Below are 23,111 nucleotides of genomic sequence, written 5' to 3' on the forward strand. Positions count from 1 at the left end.
CTGTCAGTGCAGAGCCAGATGTGGGGCTTGAACTCAAACCACTAGGTCATGACCTGAGCTGAAACCAAGAGCCAGTCGCTTAATTGACTTGAGCCAATCAGGTGCCCCATTTTATTATTTTTCAGTACCTTGTTTTAGAAATGCTAAATAAGTCTTTTTTTTTTTTTTTAAACAAGGTATGGTCACTTTTAAAGAAAGATTGCAGTTGTTTAAAGAGAGGATACACTTTTTATAGAAAATTTTTAAGCACGCACTTAAGAAAACTTAGGTGTGAGTTAATTGCTGACCACAGAGGTTTAGAATCTGCTTTAAAACTGGTATGTTAGAGGATAGTGAGTCTTCTCTGGTTGTGGCTTTAAGATGTAAGGACTAAAATAAATTTTAGCTTTTAGGCCAGCTTAGATATTTTGAGAATTAACACTGGAATCTTTACTGATCCCCTGGTGCTTGACTGATTGTTTCATCTTCAGAAGTAGTCTGTCTTCTACATGGGGGTGTGAACTGTTAGCCTGATTTCTCATTTGGGGGAAACTTTCCTTTCCTTTGGTGAGGAGGGTTCATAACCTGAGGAAAGTAGTTGCTCAAATAATGAACAATTAATAGATATCTGATTCTCCTGTCATTTCATAGGCTTTTTTTAAGGGCTAATTTTCTAATTTTCCCCAACGTCCAGTTGCCATGAGGTTACTCTTGGATGCTTTTATTAGAACAAAGGCTAAATTCCTTTGTCTCATTCTTGCTTCTTCAGTTGAAAAAAAATAATATTGCTTATAGCTTGAGATGCTTGTTTTACGAAGTTCCTCAAGACACAGTTTTTGCCAGTCATTTAGAGAACATTACATATCATTAAAAGGAAACTGCTTTAGAATTTAGAATTGCTTTACTTCTATGTTAATCTGCTTAATGTAACTCTGCTTTCCTTTTACTCCTTAAATGGGAGTATTTCCAAACTGCTTTGATAGGCTAAATAACAAGCTTTTATCTGTGTGATCGGTTCTATCTTCTTTCACAAAGTTTCTCTCTGAGTATCATGCCTGTGACTTAAAGAATACCTCATATCAGAAAATGCTCTAGTCTTCATTTCTATGTACTGTGTTGGCCTTTGTAAACTTCTTTGAAGCCTTTCAAGCTTATTCAAGATTGTGTTGGGTCCCCCCCCACCCAAGTACTGCTTTCAAACTTTTCTCATAGAAGGAGTTTATAAATTTTGTAATCTCTTATATTTTCATTCTTTCCAGTTGAGATAGGTTTCCCTCTTTATTCAGGGCACTCATATTTACTCCTAGAGTTTTCTCTTCTCTTTGTATAATGTCATCTTGTGAACCATCCGGTGGGACCATATTAGAGCTGGTATGCTATATACCCAATGTCAGAGCTGTTACCACCATGAAAAATTATTTTCTTCTCAATTTTTATGTATTCAGAAGTTCTCTAGAGGAACAATCCTTATTTTCAGTTAACTGCAGTTCTCTTCTTAACTCTTGATACAATGCAAACATCAGTTTATTCAGTATTTATCGATCTATGAATCTTATAGTAGACTCTATAGGCATATAGAGTAGCAATTATCTAAAAATACATGATTATTGGTTTTTATAATAATATTGGGACTTGTGGTAGGTGATCTATTTCACCAGTCTGAGAGATTGTGTGGAGTATTTTTATTTGGGGTATTTAGCCGAAAAACTGGACATTGCGAAGTTCAGTTGTGACTTGTATCCATTTGCGCCCGTGCCCATCTTGATAGCTGCTTCTGGTGACACGCACCCAGTGAGGCTGACTGGTTGCTGCAGGTGGGATGTGTTTGTTTGGTAGGAGTCCTTGGGGCACCAGCTGTTTTATAGAAGTAGATTCTAGTGTCAGAAGCTCAATACCTGGACCATCTAAAATTATTTTTAAAATTCCTTTTTCTCTAATGAGTTTCTGGAAGAGTATTTGCTTCTGCCTCCCCACCACTTTTTATTTTTTAAAGTAATTTTATTTTTTCACTTTTATACTAATGTATAGTATAACTACCCTTAGTTGTGGTTGGCTTAAGAGAGTTATGATCCGAAATTCTGAAGGTCATGAATTCGTACTCAATCATGTGGTTTCCCAAAACATTTTTGTTCTTTATTATTTTGCTAATGCATTTCCTTAGTAAAGGAACACATTTGAAGAAGGATCTTACACTACAGAGGAAACAAAAACATTTTATACATTTCTTCATGGAGAACTCCTTGTTTCTATTCCCAAATGTAGCTCTTACAGTCCTCATTACTTCTCATTGCTCCTGTTTTCTGAATCTAAGTAAGTCCCACCCTATCTTTCTCTCTCTTTTCTTTCCTGTGTTCTTGTAAATAAGACTGAAGAGAGAAGAACATTAGTTCTTTCATAAAAAGACGGATGAAGTCACAACTAGATGCAAGATTAGTCAGTTTTGTCTGCCCAGTTTTGAGAGCTACCTCTGGGAAAAGAAAGGGAGCTTTTCTATGGTGAGTAATCCCATTTTAACTGTATAGTTTCTTTCATATGGTAAAAGGCAAGGCCATAACAGTCTGTATAGGGTACTTTTAAAAGGTCAGTTTTTAAGTCTGAGAAATTAAAATAGAGAAGATGAAAAGCTGTTTGCTATATATGAAACAGGAAAGAAACAGCTAACAGAGAAGATGGGAAAAGAAATAACCAAGAGAAAAGATGGCCATACAGCTGAATACAGAAAGAAGTATATTATTACAAATAGCTCCTCTGTAGCAGGTTCTGTTTTTGTTCATTGTTTGTTTATTAACTCAACCAATCCATCCTTTATACAAAAATGTATATATTTAGCCCCTACAATGCTTTGTGCTTGGTGCTGGAGTTCTAGGGATGACATCATTATTGTAAATAAACAAGAGGATGACATATTTGCAATAGAAAGGATAATCATTCCAGCTAACTTGTGCTATCCAGGGGTGTAATATAGCCATTTCTATTTTTCATTATCTTTATGTTTTCTCTTAGGATGATTTAAATAAAATAGAAAGATTTTAAGCTGTTAGTTTTTATTCTTAAATTCATTTTTATAATTTCACTTTTATAAGGAAGCTTCCACATTACTGCATTCTCTCCTTTCTTGGTTCCTTAACTCATTACCACCCTTCTTGGGGAAGTTTATTGAACAACCTGGCTGTGCAAAATTTGGCAGATAATAAAAACAGTTAGATTCAAGTATATGTTAGCATTGTTAACTGCTGAAGCACCTGGTTTACACTGAGATAAAATCTTGTTTGGCGAGAGATTAGCAGGGCAAGCTCATAATTTCCATGGGGATTTATGTTTTCTTATCAAAAGTGGAGTGATGCTAAGATATGAAGTTGAAGTTACAAGTCAAGCAGTGTAATGCATTTCAGCAGCATTACAGTAACATGATACTACAATCTTGATGGTTTGGTTCTTTCTTGAGTGAAAAAAATGTTTTAAATGTGCTTGACAGTTGAAGGTTGTAAATTCGAATAAGGTACAAATGATAATGAAAAGGGCACTCTGGTACTTGAGAAAACATTTCTAAATTGTTATTCACAAGGCAGAACATTGTACTTTATTCCTCTGTACCTATATGTGAAGGGTTTATTATACAAAGATAAGTTCATGAGGTGTAATACTGAGTTAATCCAAACTTGTTATGTGTGTGTGTGTGGCATGGTTGAGGTAATCCCATTATCCTTTTTGTCAGGGCATGTTAGTTATATCTTGATGAATCTACGTTTTTCCTGATTCTTACTAGTTATTTCTATATTATTATTTTTACAAGAATTCCAAGTAAATTGTTTTATCTGGCTATCAAATTAATTCTTACTTTCAGAATGCCAAGAAATACTCTCTTCTTCAGGAGTGGACCTAAGACCACCATAAATAAATTTCATTTGTTTCCCAGCCTGTATTTCAGATACTCAAACCCACTGAGAGAATAACTGTCACTGTTAAAGTAACATCTAATTGTTAGGTGTTAATGCTAACTTCCGTCCTCTGATCAAATTTCAGGCTGCCAAGATATTGCAGATGAATTCAGAGCACAGGAGATTGATGGACAGGCCCTTCTTTTGCTAAAAGAAGACCATCTTATGAGTGCAATGAATATCAAACTTGGCCCAGCCCTAAAGATCTGTGCACGCATCAACTCTCTGAAGGAATCTTAACAGGATCATGAAGCTGTGAGAAAACAGCAGTTTTACTCTTCTTAATCAAACCTGTAAGGTAAAGGCTCAAGCTGGCCTAGAATGTTATCATATATTGTGCTGGATAGCCAAGCACATTGGGATCTCCACATCAAAAGCTGACATTTCTTCTACAAATATAGTAATTCATCATACATTTTCATAATTAGCCAATGTTGGTAAAATTAATTTTACAAGTTACATGCAACATTGAAAGACTTGATATAGAGGGCCATGATATTTTTCAAAGAAATGTGTTATACTAGATAATTTTTTAAAGGTGATGTTTATCATTAATATAAAGAATCCTTTTAAAAGTAATTTAATGATTTACATTTTTCCTCTTTTGATTCAGTTTTCTTATACATTTTTCTACCCTGCAAGTTTTCTATAGGTTGTCATGAGAGATATAATTTAGGAATAGTTTAGGAGTCCAGTGACTGGAATTGTATGCAATGAGGTATCAGTTGTGCATTTTAGGAAACATGTCTGTCAGACGATTGCTTTGTCTATAAAAAGGATTGCATTCTAGCATGAATAATACTAATTTGGAAGTCAGAAGAGTTGGTTTCTGTTCCAAACTTGACCAAGAATCTGATGTTGCTGAGAAAGTTAGTTTTTTTCTTGGTTTTGTGCATTTGGTTCTTAACAGAGGTCAATTTTGCTCCCCAGGGATATTTGGCAATGTCTAGGGACATTTTGGTTGTCATAGCTTGGAGGAGTTGGAAAGGGTTGTTATTGGCATCTGGGTCATGGAGGACAGGGATATTGCTAAATATCCCACAGTGCACAAGACAGCCCTCCAAAATGATGATTTATCTAATCCAAAATGTCAAGTCATGTCAGGGTTCAGAAACCCTGATGTAGGAGTGATAAATGTTGCTCTTTTTCACCCAGAGGGTTATTTTGAAAAGATGAGACATAATAAAGAATATATCATACAATGGAAGTATTTCAGATAGCATTTAATGTTCTGCCGAAATAGTTTTTCCAGTTTTAGGCATACTAGAACAAAGGGGAAAATCCACTAAATTGACCTGTAAAATAAGGACTAGCATACAAATAATTTGAGTTTCAGAAAGTACAAATTCATATTATCTTTCATATCTCTCTGCTCGTCTGCACTGATGAAGGCATAGTATCATTATACCTTATGAACCAGTGCATGTCCTTGGCTGGCAAGATAGTAGTTTGTAGTGGGTATGTTGTTGGTCTTTGGATTTTTTCTGATGTTGAACATGCCCGGTCTAGCTAGAATGCACATTCCTTTTTCCTTGACTAAACCTTGCATGCTTCCTACAAAGTACCCACCAACTAATATCTCTTGGATTATCACATCTAATTTTGTATGTACATGTTTTAGGGAAAAAAAAAACATTTTAAAGCAAAATTTTTCACTGAACAGTTAGTGTTGTATGAGAATTATAACATTAAAACAAACTTGTTATGGGATCCCTTGAGAGCCTTATTGTCCTGGACATAAAAAATTTGTTTTAATCCTTTTTATCTTTATCACACAATGGAAATATTTTAAAATAGAAGGAAGATACACAGATGCTTGGCAGACATTCAGTAGAGAAGAGTCCATGGGTTTCAGTCATTGTCACTGCTCTTTTCAAAAAGATTGTGTTGAGCTAGTAGAAGACTAAAGGTGTCATTAAGGACATCACAGATATTTATCTTTTGGCTTTGTGTACATTAGAGAATGTTGATTATTTTTATACAGAAATACAGCGGGTAATTTTTTTAATCTTTAGATGCCTCTTGTTTGAATGTATGCTTTGTGGGATTCTTTTGTGTAGTAATGTTAAAAAAAAAAAAAAAAGATGTTTACTGATAGTTATGTGTAGGATTAGAATGTGTAATATAGTGTAAGGCTCAAGTTCCAGACCTACAATAGCTTGTAGTCTATGTTACATATTTCTTTATATCACATTTTTAATTATTGGACTAAAATTTCAAGGAAAGGTAGGAACTCTATAGTCAGTTTTCATTAATTAGCAGTTAATCATTATGACAGAGTTGTCATATCCTTGACTTTTCCCCCTCATCTTGTTGTTTCTGAACACAAGTGTAGGCTAAGCATTAATAGGATGGTCCACTGTGTGTGTGGGGGGGGTGGAGGGCACACAGGAAAATCTCCCCTGGAATTAAAACTTTATCATAGATAATCTATAAGCAGTTGATTTTGGGATAGATTCTGTTCGCAATAATGGTTACCTCCCATAACTAAATTATCTATATTGCCTTTTAAGTTGTTAACTTTGAACTATGTTATAGGTTCTCCTTTTCTTTACTGTGTCTTCTAAGATCAGTCATCATATACTGATTGAAAGCCCTTGTGCCTAGCACCAAATTAAATAGCCAAGAAAGCTTACCAGAAGGGGGATTTCCATTTGAGAGCACCTTATAATCTTAAATCTTGTAATAATCTCAAGAGTCATTCAGATCTTCTCTTGTTCCTCACTCAAAACATACCCAGAAAATATACTTTTTTTCTAGTGAGCTATTTAGAAATGGCTCATTTGCTTTCAGCTGGCAGTTTTTGCTATCGATGCAACTGTTTTTTCTGGAGGATTTAACCATCTTAAAAACAAAGCCTCAGTTTTATATGATGAATGTAAATAACACTGGGTGTCCACTTCTAAGTACAATTCTGGGGTGTGGTAGGTGGGGAGAGTATTCCTTTCTCTTTCCTTCATGCTACAACATTGTTTTAGGATTTTCATTGATGAGAAGGAACGACAAACAGGGGACATGGGAAGTTCTTCCTACTTTTGCTAAGTGTACATTTTCTGACACTGATGCACTCTTTTCCCACTGAGGGAAATAAAAAAACCTACAAGTTTCACATTTTATTTACTTTAAGCCATAAGTTCCTAAGAAAATGAATTGGGAGAGCTGGTTTGTAAGCGTTTTTACATGGCGTGGATCTCATCAAGCCTTGTGTAGGCACGCATCTGACAGGCTCCGTGCCTTTGATGTAATCATTGTCCTATAAGGCAGAGTGCTGTCCCAAAACTTGTCACTTTTTAAGTGGCATATAACTGCTTTCAGGATGGTACTTTTAATTTGCTGTGGCATCGCTAAACAGACATTTTTCTTGGTCTCAGCTTAAGGGCTGTCACATAGGAGTAGAGAAGGCGGAATGAGGGGGGAGGCATGTTAGTGAAGAAGCTCGAGAATGGGAGACAGGCAGACAAAAGAGACCTGCCACTTTGTCCCACCTTAACACTGAACAAACTGCTGCACTTTTGAATATTCATGATTTACCTTGTTTTAAGTAGAAATGATTTTTTTTACATAGCCCATTGTTTTTGTTTCCTAGTGTGTTGAAACACTTCCTTAGAATTGTTTGAAGTATTGCTGTGCCCATGCCTTTGAATAATTTTTGCATGAAATTAGACATTTATTCAAATGCTGGTCCTAGACCGAAATCTGTCACACTGTCCCCTATCACTGACTTGTTCAATTAAATGTTATAAAGTCCCATTTGCATTTGAAGGTTCTGGTACCGTCATGGCACAAGGTTGGTAGGAAGGCGATATATAGATTGTATAGTCTTAGGTTGTGCTTACATGGGTGTAAACAGTTGTGGAAGGAATAAACTATTGTAGACATGTGTGAATGATGCTATCCTATTGAGTAGATGAAATCCCTGGCTGGACATGCTGTTAAAATGTTTTAAAGACATATTTTCAACTAGAACAGATTGATTCTACTTTGTGGTTTGAAGATCCTCACCCTTAGTGAATGGCAGGAACACACACTGGCTGTGTGCCTCTGGCGCTGGGCATTATCTGACAAGCACGGAGGGTCCCTGCCTACTGCTCTCCGCCCCTGAAGCCTATTCTAGCCCTAAGGGAGCTGCATGAGCACTTCTTAAGACACCTGTGCCTGAAAATCCTTAGAGAGGATTTTGTGGTAGCGTAAATTTCAGGAAGGTAATTGGGGTGGGACTTTCTAACCCCTAACAGTCATGTGTCCCTGAAACTTCTGGGCAGCGGAAACTGGCCCAGCTATGCAGTGTTTTGTGTGGTCTGTTTCCTGTGCACCATATATACAGCTGGGCCTTCAAGGAAGGTTTTCCAGGGTGAAGGATAGGGAAATGGAGGAAGTGACAAATAGGAGGAAAACATTCTAGAGCCAAGAGGATAATTGTACAGTTAATGGAGTGAGGTTGTGTAGTATAGATAGGACCTTCACTAGAATAATACAGTGTAATGGTTGGATCCCAGTTACAGCAGGAAGATTCACCTGTAATCATACTCACTCTGTCAAGTGATTCTGCCCCCCTAGGACCATTATCAGTAGTTCCAGTGATAGAGAAGTTAGTGATTTTAGACTTCAGAAACAGGTGAAAACTATTGTACTTGGAGAAATTTGTCAAAAACTCAAAGGTTAATTATTTATAATTGAGTTATTGGAATTATAGAAGAGAGTATCCATTTTCAGATTCCACAGCTGAATCACCCTTGTAGATTGTTATAAAGGCATTAGAAGATGGTACTTTATTTGTTAGGTTGTATCTGAGAATTGGATGACTAAAGAGCTATCTTTCTATCAGTGTGGATTTCAACAGAAGCCTACCTCTATTTCTTTGATGCACAGTAGTGTGGATCATAAAACAGTTTAATTCACATTAACATTGGTATTTTATGAATCTCTTTAAAAGCATTTGATTACATCTTAAAGATTGTGATTCAAGTTAGATAAGCACAAATACAGTATTAGGAAATATAAATATGAAATCTTACTAAAATTTAATTTCAATCTATTATAAGCTGTACATCTTTAAAAAAAAAACTCTTTGGGAAGATACTCATCTTTTGTTAGTTCATAATATGTACCACTACATAGTTTCCTCCATAGCAGCAATACAAGCCATTTCGTCAATTAAAAAAATGTTGAAAATTATTTTCTTTGGGAAAAATTTCCTAAATTTCTAAGAATTTAAAGTTTTACATGTTATTTTTTAGAGCTTATTTAATCTATTTTAAAATGATTATGAGAAAGCTTTTTTTGAAAGTTATAAAGAGCACTAGTACAAATTAGCATGATTTTCCAGAGCACAATGTTTGGCTTTTTCTGAACTTTCACTTATTTCACAGACATTAAAAGAGAGTGGCCTCCCTCCTCCTCAGATCTGAGGCCTAGCTTCTCTAATGAAAACCCCGTTCTACTTGAACCCATGAATGCACACCTCTTAAGTGCCATGTTTATGAGACCTTTTGGGAAATGTTTTCCATGAATGTTTAATTTTTTTAATAGCTTGTGAACATTTAATTTTATTTAAAGATGACAGTTTAAAAAAATCTCAGATAATGGAGAAGGGTACATGAGAGAAGTATTTTTCCCCTCCAGTAGTATAATTTTTCTCTGATCTTGACAGCATCAGTATGAATCCATAGGAAGAAAACCTGTACAGAGGTTTTAAAATGTATTGTTGAAGTATAGTGATGAACTTTAATTTGGAAAAAAGTACTCTATTAAATATTGCTAACATGGCATAGTTTTAAATATAAGAATAGTTTACAAAGTCCTTTTAGACCACCTGTTCAAATTGACTCCAGTAATCTTAAGGATTGATAGTGTCTTCATTTATTGGCTTAAAAGTTAAACTTTAAGGAATGTATATTATCAGTGTTAAATCCGTGTTTTGTGGAGCTTTAATTAATGGAGGTGAAGAAGTTGGTGTTCATATATGGTGGGGCTTGGCAGTGAAATAAACAGCCATCTGTTTTAGAAAGAAGGAACTTTTTATTTTTTAGTCTTGCCTCAAGCAAACCAAAAGTGTCCATTGCTTAAAACCTGTTTTGAATGCTGTGTGTTAAAGCTGTAGGCAGTCCTAAATAATCTACTTCAATAGTAAATAATAGATGAACATAATCATTAAATTCGTGAAGGCTGGCTGGGGGCTGGGAGTTCTACTTCAGTTGGTGAATTGGCTGGTGTGTAACAGCTGAGTTAGTCTAATCTGTTTCCTCTTCTGAGTATTCAGTATGGAGCCTGTACTACTCAAAATGCTGATTGGGGTTTAAATCATCTTCAAGGTACCTCCAAGATCTAAAACTATGATTCTAGGTATTTTTAAAGTTGCTTCTACTTAATGCTCCTTCCCTTTTTAATGGTTCCTTTCATGCTTAAGAGCTTTTGCTAAAAGATAAGAGTTAAGCATCCATTTCCTGGGTCACCTACGTACAGTCTTTGTTCTCTAAGCATTAGAGGAAAAATTACCCAGACAAGCAAATGAGGACGTTTTCCTAAATGTTTCTTGCTAGTTAACCACCGAACCTGTGAACATGTATGAACATTGTCATTCATGCATTTTTCCATTCATTTAGCAAGCCATTTGAACACTTATTATGTGAAATGTGTGGTACACATGACTTGAGGAACTAGAAATAAGTAAACAATATCTTCCCAAACAAAATTCTAATTGTGGTTTAAACAAACATGGACATTATTTACTTACTGTATTGAATGTAAAGCTGGAACTGAGGGAAATTTTTATGCACCGGGTATTTAGTTAGATGACATTGAAGGGAGGGGGGTCTGAGTGAATCACAGCACAATTCCTAAAACACATTTCACATACTAATCAGCCAGCCATAAACCTGATTAGGTTACAAAATCAAGGGTCCCTAATAAGGATTTACATTTTGAGACTTTTGTGACAGCCCATACGTCTCAGAATTATTCTGACACTTGAATCTATTCCAGAGGTGTTGCTATACAGGGTGTGTGACAGAACAATACAAAGAAAGAAGCTGATGCTGACTTACTATACATTTTTAACTACAAAGGCTTTACATCCGTTATTGACAGTGAAGTAACTTTCTAAAACTGAAAAGTCTCAAAGGAGATCGCTGAACAGGTTTGTTTTTTATTTTTTTCCTTTTAAAGCAAGAAATTACACAAAATTTATTTTATTTTTATTACAAATACTTTTTAGAGAGCACACATGTATTACATAGGAAAAGGGTTTCCTTTAAAATGCAGAACTGGTAAACAGAAAACTCTTCCATGCTTGAACTGACAACTGGTTGGGGAGTCAACACTGAATGGCATTGATTAATTGGGTGGCGTTTCCTTACCACTTGGGATTCTGTGACATTGTTGTAATTCCTGTTGACCCAGCAATACAGATTAACATCACTTGATGCTAACATTCTCCCTAAAGATGTGAAATGAAAATATACTTAAAAAGATCTCTTATGCATCATAGTCACAGCTCTTTAAAGCAGGAAAATGTCCAGATACATGATAGATTAGAATCTAAAACTGATTGCAAATAGAACACTGACATCCAAGTAACCAGATAGTCTGGGCTTAAAAAATTTTGCCATAGTATTGGTTAAAATGTACTTTTTAAATGTTTTAATTTACCTAATTTTCAAATATTTTATGCTATTAAAATATCTGCTGCATACTTTTTGTATATGTATTTTTAAATTAAAAAAAATGGAGTGTGCAAAGATGGCATAATTTTAGATGTCTAATTTCCAAGACACTTAACTAGATTCCCAATCACTTTATTCAGAAGCTTGGTCTTGTTTTCTCCTAGGAAAATGTCAAAGTGAGTTCTAAAAACTATCCTCAGAGTAGGGAGAGTGCTGCGGTGCAGAGGTGCAGACGGTGTGTGGGAGGGGCACTGATGGGAGGGGCAGGCATGTCCGGCGCGGTTAAATCACTGCTTTTGTCTTGCTTACTGGCTTCAAAAAAAAAAAAAAAAAAAGGTCTTTTATGGATTTAACAAAGGCAAATTGTTTTTGTTTTTTTTGTTTGTTTTGTTTTTTGCTTTAAGCACATGTTAGCTGATTTCTGAATTCCTTTTGGTTCCTCCCATTGTTCTAAAATAGGACTTTTGTATTACTAAAAACCTCAAAAGCCTATCCACCCAGGTTGAGCAGAGCATCACCAAGGGGAAAGGAAACCTTTTTTTACTTTTACAGAAACAAATGTTAAGATTATATATACATGTATTCTTTACATTGGATATTGTATTAGAGTCCTCCTTACAGGAAATGAAATAGTTTAGCTCTCTTAGCATTAGCATTCCTAGATTGGTGTCTATAGCTACAGTTTTAAAATGTATAACCTGAAAATGAAGTTAATTTTGCATTAATAAGAGCACACCATGATCTATGTAAAAAGACTGTCCATTTGGTGTATTTTTTTAAAAGAGAAAGCACTTTCATATTAACAAGTAGCATGTGTATGAATTTTAGATTTTCATATTTGTTGTGTCTGTATTCAGTGAAGTAAAATTGAACATTCAAATGTTTGTTGATGGCAACATTAACTGTTAAATTAAAGCACCTTATATTCTGCTGCTTATACTTGCTTGTAATTGCACCTTTGTTACCTGCACATTTTCACATAGAATATTGTTGTTAACATTGCCTCAAGTGGGTCTGGATGGAAGGTTAGTGGGCCTACAGGATCATTTATTTATATTGTTTATATTACAATAATATATTGTAGACCAGTTGTAAGTTCATTTCTTTACAAATAAAAGCCTCTTCCATTTGGCTGGTCTATTGAATATTTTTTTAAGCTTATGAGGGCTTTGAAAAAGTTACAAATTTGGCTATTTGAAATCTACAGAGTGTAAATATTTACTAATTAAGTACAATATATTTTAAAGTATCTCAGTCCAGGGGCACTAATCAGTCGGTTAAGCATCTGACTCTTCATTTCAGTGCAGGTCATGATTTCATCTCACCGGTCATGAGTTTGAGCCCTGTATCGGGCTCTCTCCTGACAAGGCAGAGATTCTGTTTCCCTCTTTCTGCCCCTCTCCCACTTGCTCTTGGTTTCTCTCTTTCAAAAAATAAATATACTTAAAAATTTTTCTTAAATATCTCAGACCTATGTAATAGTGAATTAGGAAGCAGTACACTTTAACAGAGAAGGGACCAAGTTTAGAAAATTGTGACAGATTAGGCAAAATCTCTGTAAACAAAGGGACTTCAGATAATTCTGCCATTTGGATTGCTTTACTCTAGCAGTTCTCAACTGAGGGGCAATTCTGCCCAGCAGGGGAGGCTTGGCAGTTATCTGTCTGCAGACAGTGTGACTGGCATCTAGTGGGCCAGAGGGAAGGGGTACTGCTAAATATCCTTCAGTGCACAGGGAGGTCTCCAACAAAAATTATCCGGCCCAAAATGTCAACAGTGCTGAGCATAAGCCGCCCTCCTTTACTTTTACAGTGTGATACACTGCCAGTGTGGTTATGATCTGACATGCAAGTATGTGACAGATAAGTTATAAGTGAAAATGAATCTGGCATGTCATGGAAAGAGACCTAGTCACTACTCCCAATTTTTTAAGGTGAGCAACTAAAACTTTTCTTCCAGGATCATCTACATTAAGAACAGAGATGCTATTTTTTTCTTTGATTACCTAAATTTAAATTGAGCTAATCTTTCCCTTATGTTAAGGAATATTTATATCAAATAATTTCCAGAAAATGATCTTGATTTTCTTGCTCTGAATAAAAATGGTTTATTTACATTTGTATGTTATTGGCAGTGAACCTCAGATTTACATAACAGTTTGTATCCAGTAGTTGCAAACTGGGTAACACAAAACCAGTATTCCTGGCCAAGAATTAACTCGTTTTACTTCTTTGTTACATCCCTATTTGTAACAGTGTTCCAGAACAGGCCTAAACATTTTTCTTGGAATTATCTTGCTTTTGATACTGTAGTCCCAAAAGACACATTGTGAAAAGGTATGAAAGTTGGGGCAGGAGGGGGTGGGGGTGGGGGGAAATCATTTCAATCTTTATATATCCTGAGTCATCATTCTTTCCCATTTGTAAAATGTAGTTGTCAGTTTGAATTAGTTTTCACATGGCAACATTAACAAATTATTATTGATATAGGCTTTTCAATTTGCTCAAGATTATGAATCGTAAGTGGAATGAAGCAGCATTTCCAGTTGACAAACGGATCTGCAGGTAATGCAACGTCTCTTAAATTAAGCTTGTGACAATTAAACCAATAAACTGTAGCATTGAGAAAACTATTGACAAAGTACAACCACGGAATGTTCATCTCAATATATGCTGGAATCTGTACTTTAAGTAGAAGGATAATTACTTGAAGTAGTACAAATGGTAACCAGGTACCGAGAAAACAGATAATGAACTTGGGCAAGAGTGTTTTTTTAGAGCTCAGCGTATAACTAGAATGGGAAGAAAAGGGAAAATACAGAATAGTCTCATTCATATAAGAAGTCATCTTAACAGCCTGTACCAAGGCAATAACTTCTGACCAAGAGGTTATAAAAGCCATAAATAAAATCACCACCATGGAAAATGACAGCCAGTAACTCTGAATGCTAATGTAGAAAGGACAGTGATAAGCATAAACGCTCTGTGCCTTCAGGCTCTGATAGATCCCTGGGTCCCCCAAAACATAAGCAAGGACAGAAATCCAAATTAAAATTACTGTAAAGAAATAAAACAGTTTCTGACACTTCAATGCAAGCTTTGTAGTTTTAGAGAAATTCAGGTAATAATCTATACAAGCTATCAGGAAAACTGGATAATGCAAAAACCCATAAGTAAATGAAATAATTTGAGTAAATAGGCAGATGTGGTATTTAGTAAACCTAATGCCTAAAAGTACAAAATCTCTGAAGTAGTATATAATAGAAATGTTTACTAAAAGTAAAAGATCAGTGAATGCTAGTGAAAAGCAAAAATATTCCATAAAATTGTGAGAGGTGTTTTTTCTTCTCATTCCTAGTGTAAGGATATTGAGTAATACTTTCCCGAGTATTATCAAGAATAGCAGACAGTTACCATCTAGGGACTGATTTGCTTGACGGAACTGGTACTGAAAAGAGCAGTTCTCGGAAGAAGGGGCAGTCATGTTTTCAGCTGAGTTGCAGAAGGCCTGCTAGAGTACATGCAACCAAACACCGCTCCACTTTATTTCCCATCCCTGTAAAGAAAAATGGAAAGAAAACCTTGATGCTGTCTGATTTCAACCTTTACAAAGCAAGCACCTCTAGTCTCAAAGAACAAATTAATCCAATCATTTCCCCAAATAAATTACAGTTGACTCTTGAACAAGAAGGGGGTTGGGGTGTTGATCCCTGGTACAGTGAAGAATCTGTACGTAACTTTCAGCTTCCCCAGAACTTCATTCTTAACAGCCTACTGCGGACTGGAAGCTGTACAAGTCAATGAACACATACTTGTATGTTTTATTTATATTATATACTGTATTCTTAAGAGTTAAGCCTGTGAAAAGGTTAGGAAAATCATAAAATACAATTACAGCACTGTACTACTATGTTTACTGAAAATAATCAACATGTAAATGGACCTTTGCATATCAAACTTGTGTTGTTCAAGGACCAACTGTAAATATATACATAGGAATTTAAATTTCTCATAATGATCAAGAAGAATTAATGTGTATACTTTGGTCATTTTTGTTTTTGAGACCCAGATGGTTCCGAACTTTCAGATCTCTAACCAAAATGTTATATAAAAATTATTCAATTTCTATAAAAGTCAGGTTTTAGTAATTTGTGGAGAGAGGTAAAAAAAAAATCTACCGGAGCCAAAAACAGGCTTAAAATAGCAACCTGACAGGACAACCGCTGATGGCTGTGAACCCAGTCCCACTCTGACTCCAGACAACGCACATCACCCCTCAACTTGTCGTCTTTTTGTCAGTGAAACTTAGCATAGGAATTTTCAAAGCTTTTTAGCTGCAGGATCATCATCATTCTGAAACTCACACAGTAAAGCTGAAAATAATAGGGACACAGGTAAAGGAAAGAAAGATAAAAGATTTATCTTTGGACATGATCTGCCAGGCACCTGGAGAGGAAGGAACAGGGCTGAGAACATTAAGAAGTGCCAGGTGAGGGCAAAGGAACAGGGGTTGAAGCAGGAGTGACTGAGGTATTTGGTGGCAGGGAAAAAGATGAAAAAGGGCAGAAGGGAAGAAAACAGGAAAGAACGGAAGGAGGGGCACCTGGCTGGCTCAACTGTGCAGTGTGCAGCTCATGATCTGGGAGTTGTGAGTTTGAGCCCCATATTGGGTGTAGAGATTACTTGAAATGAAATAAAAATAAAATGGAAGGAAATTCGAGGAATTTATCATAAAAAAAAAAAGACACGGACCAAAAGTTTCTGTAAGACTGTTCACCGCAGTGTTTATATAAACAAGACAAAAACAGTAACAAACCCACCCATAAATGCCAACAATTGGAGATGTGTTAAAAATGATCGATGGCACATCTTAATGATGTACTATCATGCAGTTATTAAAACTGGTTCTCGGGATAGGAGGAAGATGTAGTTTTTACTCTTCTGTAACTCGTTAAATGTTAGCCTTAGGAGTTTGTTTCATGTTAAAAATATATATATATAAATTTCTACAGGATATTTAAGTGAATTGCAGTTTACAAAATTATGCAGCAACAAATCATCTAATTATTAAGATATTATACATATATAGAAAATGACTAAAAGGGTACACATCGAGTTGTAGTGTTACAGGTTTCTCTGAATTTCTCAAACTTGAAGGAAAAAAATTAGTAAGGGAATACCAAGCCTGAAAAGTAAAAAAAAACTGAATTTGTCTAAAGCCAGTTAAATGATGATTAAATAATTTTAAAGGAGTAGTTGAGGATATTATCTGAGGTAAAGAAAAAAATCAATGTGAGAGGCAGCTATCAATTCTTTGGACAGATCGAACCCTAACTTGACAGAGTCTGTCCACGTTGAGAAGAGAGTTCAAGTGATTTCTTGGGCTTCGTGTTCATCTTTTCAGTGTCCCAACTTTAGCAAGAATCCTGCTAAGTCTGGTTAGCCAGAATCTGACCTTCAGTATCTGACCATGGTCTTGATCCCACACCATCCCCAAGTGATGCTTGCTCGCCTTTGGCAAGAAACCCTCCTCCTCCCTGATGTTTCCGCAGTTGTACTCCATCTACTAACCCCACCTTGCTTCTTGGCTACAAATTCCTACTGTTCTCTGTTCAGTCAGAGTTGAGCCCAGTCTCTGTTCCACTGCAGAACCGACTGTAGTGGCCCCCGCACCTGATCAAAGGTCCCGAGTGAAGGCTGCCTTAACATTCTTTAACAAGGATCACAGATATTTTTTTCTGTAACATATGGTCGTGGCTATAAATCTACCATGTCATAAGCTGATTTACTAAGGTACACAAATTATGTACTTACACACACATGTAATAAGTTATAAAAACTCAGTTATACCTATTTTTATAACTATAGGTAGAAAAGAACTAATGAAACAAATTCTTTTGTATGCCCAATTTTTTTCTATTATATATATATATATATAGCTTAAGTATATATAGTTTAACTTGACCCTCTCCCAAAAAAGTTCCATTCAGATTTGATGTACAAAGGCATAGAGTCATGGCTACCACCTTGACAAATGCCACTGGCCTTATAAGTGGTGTTGCTTGGATAAGGAACCACAGATGGAATGATAAGAATATATGAAGTCATTCTTGTGACAAGAAAAAAGAAAAGGCTATTTTAAATAGCCAGTTTTGGGGCGTCTGGCTGCGCACTTGGTTAAGTGTTTAAGTCTTAATTTTGGCTCAGGTCATAATCTCATGGTTCATGAGACCGAGCTCTGAGTTGGGCTCTGCGCTAAGCATAGAACCTGCTTAAGATTCCGTCTCTCTCTTCCTCTGCCCCTCCCCTGCTCACACATGTGTACTCTCTCTCAAAATTAAGAATAAACATCAAAAAAACCCAGCCAGTATTCATTTAAAATGGGTATGAAAAAGGTAAATAGAGTGGGTTCATATTTACACCCATCTAAAAAAAATAGCTTTAGGATAAGAGAAATAGAATTACCTGTATAAAGTAATTTTAACCTTTATAAATCATGCAAAATTAAATAGATTAAAGAATCCATGTTTAAGCGGTCAACATCCAAGGGATGTTTCCTGAGTATCCATTTCATCCCTCGCTCTCAGAGAGGGCCAGCTGGAAGGACAGAGAAGCAGGCTTGTCCCTGGGGGAAGACAGTACAAAAGGCTGATAAGGATGAAGATCAGTTCTAGCCACCAACATACTAGCCATGAACCTCTTTAGAAGAGGACTGGAAGAACGAAGACAAGTTGGAATGGGTAAGAGAATCGTGAGGCTGAAAGACAACAGAGATGAGGGAGGAAAAAGGCCCTGGTCAGATATGCAACTTGAGGCAATAAAAAGCAGTGGAAAGGAAGTATATTGGAACACAGGGTTTCAGTCATTTTATGATGGTCCCTGAATATGATGATTGTGGAAACAAATCAAAAGTTTCTCATACCAATTTTATGTCCCACTTTCCCTATAAACTACTAAAAAAGCATTCAAAATTCCAGTATTTTGTTATTTAAAAAACCTCCCAAGCAAGACAAGATAAAAATCCTTTGATAGGCTACCTGGCCAGACTCTTCCCTTGAAAAATGTCCACATGAACTGCAGGGATCCAGAGATTGTAAGATACGGCTCTTTTCCTGAATGACTTTTTAAAACGATTTATGAATCAATGCATATGCTTCATATACAATGTAAATAGTTTATGTGGAAGGCCTTTATAAGGCATCTTTGGGCTTGCTTTGCAACCTGGCTGGTTTGGAGGAATTAGCAGGATCTGAGGGAAACAAACCATGATTTTCTTCACTGATCCAGTCTCCGGTTTCCTATTTGAAACCCAATTAACTCTTCACAACACATAATGCTTAACATACTTACTCTGCTTTTGCCAGTAGGTCTTTCTTGGCTGATAATCTTCCAATTTCAGTTTTACTGCCTTCAGTGATCTTATTCTTGGTACCTGGCATACCAGAATGCTTATGTGAATAAGCTCTGTGTGAAAGACAGAAAACAAAAATAACCATCGTTAATAGTGGTCTTAATGGGGTTCAGTGTCACCAGCTGGACCCAGCGCTCTGCTCGGAGAAACTGTAACTTTCTGTGGGATTAGAGCCAGTAATTAACTGCTTATGTTCTTTTTTTTTTCTTCCAGGAAAAGGAAGAAAGGGGATGCATTTAGGCTGAAGTCCCCCAAAGACCCTGAGCTAGTGTACATACAATATGGCACCTATTTTATAAATCATGTTTGCACTGCAGTGCTCGCCCTGGGCTTCAGAGGCTAAACCAGCAGTTCTCAAACTGCTCTCAGGACCTTTCGACACTTGTTGCCACGTTGACATAAGTAACATTTTTTATGAAAAATTCCTGTATTTTACCAAACAAAATTTAGTGAGCAGAGTGGCATATTTTTCACATTTCACATATTGCTCTGGTGTCCAGCTCAATAGGCTGCTGAATCCTCTATATTTAATCAGTTGCAATAATCACACATCATGTTGCTTTTGCAAAGTCCTGTGTGCATTCATGAGTTTGAGAGTAAAATAAAAAGGTGTGCACATAATATGATAGTCAGGAAAGCCTGACAACAATCTGCATTAAACAGCAGTATGCAAAGCGGAGCAAGAGTATCGTCCTGTCTACCCTCCTACAGAAAACGGAGCTGGCGCTGTAGTTAGATTTGTCGATCCCAATGCACGGAGCAAGCCTGTGCTTGAAATAATGTACTGAGCCTTGTCCAGCAGCTTGTATACCTTTTACTTTCCCCTTACAACAACCACGGAAGGTACAGACTTTTCCCCGTGAGGAAACAGGCTCAGGGGTCAATACACACATTTCCTGGTTATATGACTGATAAATGTGGGAGCGGAAATTCCAGCTCAGCTCTGATTTCAGAGCTCGTGTTCTCCAGGAAGCTACATTATGGCCTAACTCACCACTGGACCTGTCTAAAGGGACCCAATCTATGTATGTGAAAAAGCATTCTGAAAAGGTAACACCCAAGTAAAAGTGACTGTGTTGATTACTGGTACCCAAAAGACCATAATTAACGGATCTACTTGGGTAAAGTAATTTTATTCTTCCAAAAGGTGAATATAAACTTTTCTAAATACAGTCCTTACTTGATATGTCAGAATTCAGTGAAATAAACAATGTCATTTGACTCTGACAACTTTTAAAGAAACATATGTTTTTATTCATTTACATAGCATAATTCAGTATAGGAAGAAAATGTAGAAAACAAAAGCTTTTATTTAACTTGTTTTTAAAAATACATAATATGATTTACATGGTGGAAAACCCGACAGAAGTGTCTGCTGTGAAAAGTATTCATCCTGCCCACACTTAGCGCCAACTAATCACCCTCCAGCACAGCTCCCTCCCGAGAGAATACCATGGTTACTGGTTATTTGCGTATCTTTCAGAGAAACTCTAAAGCAAGGTTTTGAAAAGAAACGAAGTTTCCATGTAGCAAAGGATCCTTGATTTGCCCTTTCCCAGGTCTCATTCATATACGTATAAAATCACTAGAGCTGCAAAGGTAGAACACAAAATATGAATCGCTGATCAGTCAGATCACAGGAGTAATTCCCACCAACCCCAAACGTAAGGCTGGCCATGAAGAAGGTCAGCAAGGCCGGGCAGGAATACACTAAGTAGGGATTATCTCACCATAGAATGAGAAGTAATCTGTATTTTTTTCCTGGAGTATAGGGATTATAGTGTTCACTCCTACCTACCTCTCTGCTTCTAGGCCCACGGAAAGATTTCAGACTGTGACAAGTAGGTGGGCCAGTGATGTGGCTATTTCTTGGCTAAAGGGCCAAGAGGCCAAAACATTTCATTGCAGAGGAGGAGCCTTTCAGTGTTCTCCTCCCCTGCCACAGGGAATAAAAAGGCCATGTGTTCCACATGGTAAGAGCTGAGATGGTGAAGCCTCTGCAAGCTGGGTCCTAGAGGGACTGTGTGGAGCCAAGTCCCTGATGATTCACGGTGGCTGCATGGTAGGAGCAAGAAAGAAAAGTCTGTCCTATTAAGCTGCAAGGATTTTGTGATTATTTGTTACGGCTTATCCTAACAAACACAATTCCATATAATTTGGCATTTTTAACAGCATGTATTATTTATATAATCAGAATTCTAAAAAAACTATAGAAAACAACTTTGAAAAGCAACAGTGCAAATGTCAGAAAATTGGTAAAAGAAAAATTAATTTCCAGTACATTAATTGCTTTTGCATTCCTCCCCCCCCAAATTTTGTTTGTCTATATTGGAAAAGAGGGTCTCAGCTGAGTTTCCACCTTAAAAAAAGGATTTGGGTGCCTGGGTGGTTTAGTTGGTTAAGTGTCTGACTCAATTTCAGCTCACGTCATGATCTTGTGGTTCGCGAGTTCGAGCCCTGTATTGGCTCTGCAATGATCGTGTGGAATCTGCTTGGAACTCTCTCTCTCTCTCTCTCTCTCTCAGAATAAACAAACTTAAAAAAAAAAAAGGGTGAATTAAACCAAAAGTAAGCTGATAGAAGGCTATAAAGAGCAGAAAACAGGGGCGCCTGGGTGGCTCAGTTGGTTAAGCATTCAGCTTCAGCCCAGGTCATGATCTCGCAGTTCATGGGTTCGAGCGCTGCGTTGGGCTCAGAGCCTGGAGCCTGCTTCGGATTCTGTGTTTCCCTCTCTCTCTCTGACCCTCCCCTGCTCGCACTGTCTCTCTCTGTCTCTCAAAAATAAATAAAAAACATTAAAAAAATTTAAAGAGCAGAAAACAATAAAATTTATAAAACAAACATAACAACCAATAATCAAAAGCTGGTTTTTGGAAAACCAGAAATAAAATTGATAAAAGTTCAGCCAAACTAAGCAAGAACCTACCAAACTTGGGAAAGAGCCTCACTACAGATCGTACAAACATTACAAGGATAATAAGGGACTGTTCACAAATAATTTTAATAGATGCAACTGTCATGAAACAAGTTTCTGGAAGGACATTAACAAATCTTGTTAAAAAAAGATCCCTAAAAATCTCTATTAAAGAAACATTTTGTACTTAAAAACCTTCCCACAAAGAAAACCTAGGTTCAGAAGTCTAAATGGATGAATTCTACCAAACATTTAAGGAAGAAATATCAAACTTTAAAGAAATACCTCCTAATCCTTCACAAGACCAGACTCACCCTGTTACCAACATCCCTCAGGAGCATACAGTCAAAAATTCTTAACACAATGTTATCAAATCAAACCTATCCATATATAAAAATAATATACCCTAATATATCACAGCCAATGCGAGCTTGGTTTAACATTAGAAAATCAGGGGCACTTGGATGGGTTGGTTGGTTAGGCATTCGACTCTTGGTTTCAGCTTGGGTCGTGATCTTATGGTTTTGTGAATCCGAGCCGTGCTCCATGCTGATGGTGCAAAGCCTGCTTGGGATTCTGTCCCCCTGTATTTCTGCCCCCACCCCACTCACACTGTTCCTGTCTCTCAAAATTAACTTAAAAAAATCATATTTCTATATAATAGTGATAAAAAATGAAATAAAAACTAATAGTATTAAAATTATAAAACATTTAGGATAAATTTGACAAAGTGCATACAAGCACAGTATTTTGAAAATGTGAAACACAGAAAGATCTAAGTCAGTGAAGACAATTACCATGATTGACTCAGTTAATTTTTTTTGCTGTTGAAATTGGCAAGCTGATTTTTTTTTAAAGAATATGTGATTTTATTAGATTTTTTTAATGTTTATTTTTGAGAGCAAGACAGAGCATGAGCAGTGAAGGGCAGAGAGAAAGAAGACATAGAATCAAAGCAGGCTCCAGGCTCTGAGCTGTCAGCTGTTCAGCCCCGACGTGGGACTTGCACTCAGAAACTGTGAGATTGTGACCCGAGCCAAAGTCAGATGCTTAACTGACTGAGCCACGCAGGTGCCCCTGGCAAGCTGATTCTACAATTTGTACGGAGATGTAAAGAACTGAGCAGAGCCAAAATGATTTTTAAGAACAAAGTTGGAGGACTTCCACTACCTGATTTTAAGACTTATTATAAAGGTACAGAGAGAGGGA

At 36.6% G+C, this 23,111-nt stretch overlaps 2 protein-coding genes and 1 long non-coding RNA gene across 15 annotated transcripts in view; 2 read left to right on the plus strand and 1 right to left on the minus strand.

The window, feature by feature from the left end:
* PHC3 (polyhomeotic homolog 3) overlaps positions 1 to 12,709 on the plus strand; it is an 87,842-nt gene extending 75,133 nt beyond the window's left edge. For 7 of the 10 annotated variants that reach the window (XM_029939893.1, XM_029939894.1, XM_029939896.1 and 4 more), the window contains one exon: positions 4,003 to 12,709. In XM_029939893.1, the coding sequence (XP_029795753.1) occupies positions 4,003 to 4,157 (155 nt within the window). In that variant the 3' untranslated portion in view covers positions 4,158 to 12,709. Of the gene's footprint in view, positions 1 to 2,344; positions 2,475 to 4,002 lie in introns of all 10 variants that reach the window. The other 3 variants (XR_003908765.1, XR_003908766.1, XR_003908764.1) reach the window with 2 other exon arrangements.
* A 960-nt stretch (positions 12,710 to 13,669) lies between these two features.
* The window catches only part of GPR160 (G protein-coupled receptor 160), an 82,465-nt gene continuing 73,023 nt past the window's right edge, over positions 13,670 to 23,111 (minus strand). For 3 of the 4 annotated variants that reach the window (XM_029939913.1, XM_029939911.1, XM_029939914.1), the window contains 2 exons: positions 18,928 to 19,041; positions 13,670 to 15,133 (listed from right to left, as the gene is read on the minus strand). In XM_029939913.1, the coding sequence (XP_029795773.1) occupies positions 14,045 to 15,061 (1,017 nt within the window). In that variant the 5' untranslated portion in view covers positions 15,062 to 15,133; positions 18,928 to 19,041 and the 3' untranslated portion in view covers positions 13,670 to 14,044. The remainder of the gene's footprint in view (positions 15,134 to 18,927; positions 19,042 to 23,111) is intronic. The other variant, XM_029939912.1, reaches the window with a different exon arrangement.
* LOC115292032 lies at positions 13,983 to 19,304 on the plus strand. Its single transcript, XR_003908767.1, has 2 exons — positions 13,983 to 14,142; positions 19,202 to 19,304. It is a non-coding gene; the product is annotated as an uncharacterized LOC115292032 (long non-coding RNA).

The sequence above is a fragment of the Suricata suricatta genome, chromosome 5, assembly GCF_006229205.1.
Source record: "Suricata suricatta isolate VVHF042 chromosome 5, meerkat_22Aug2017_6uvM2_HiC, whole genome shotgun sequence".
In the NCBI taxonomy this organism is placed as follows: Eukaryota; Metazoa; Chordata; class Mammalia; order Carnivora; family Herpestidae; genus Suricata; species Suricata suricatta.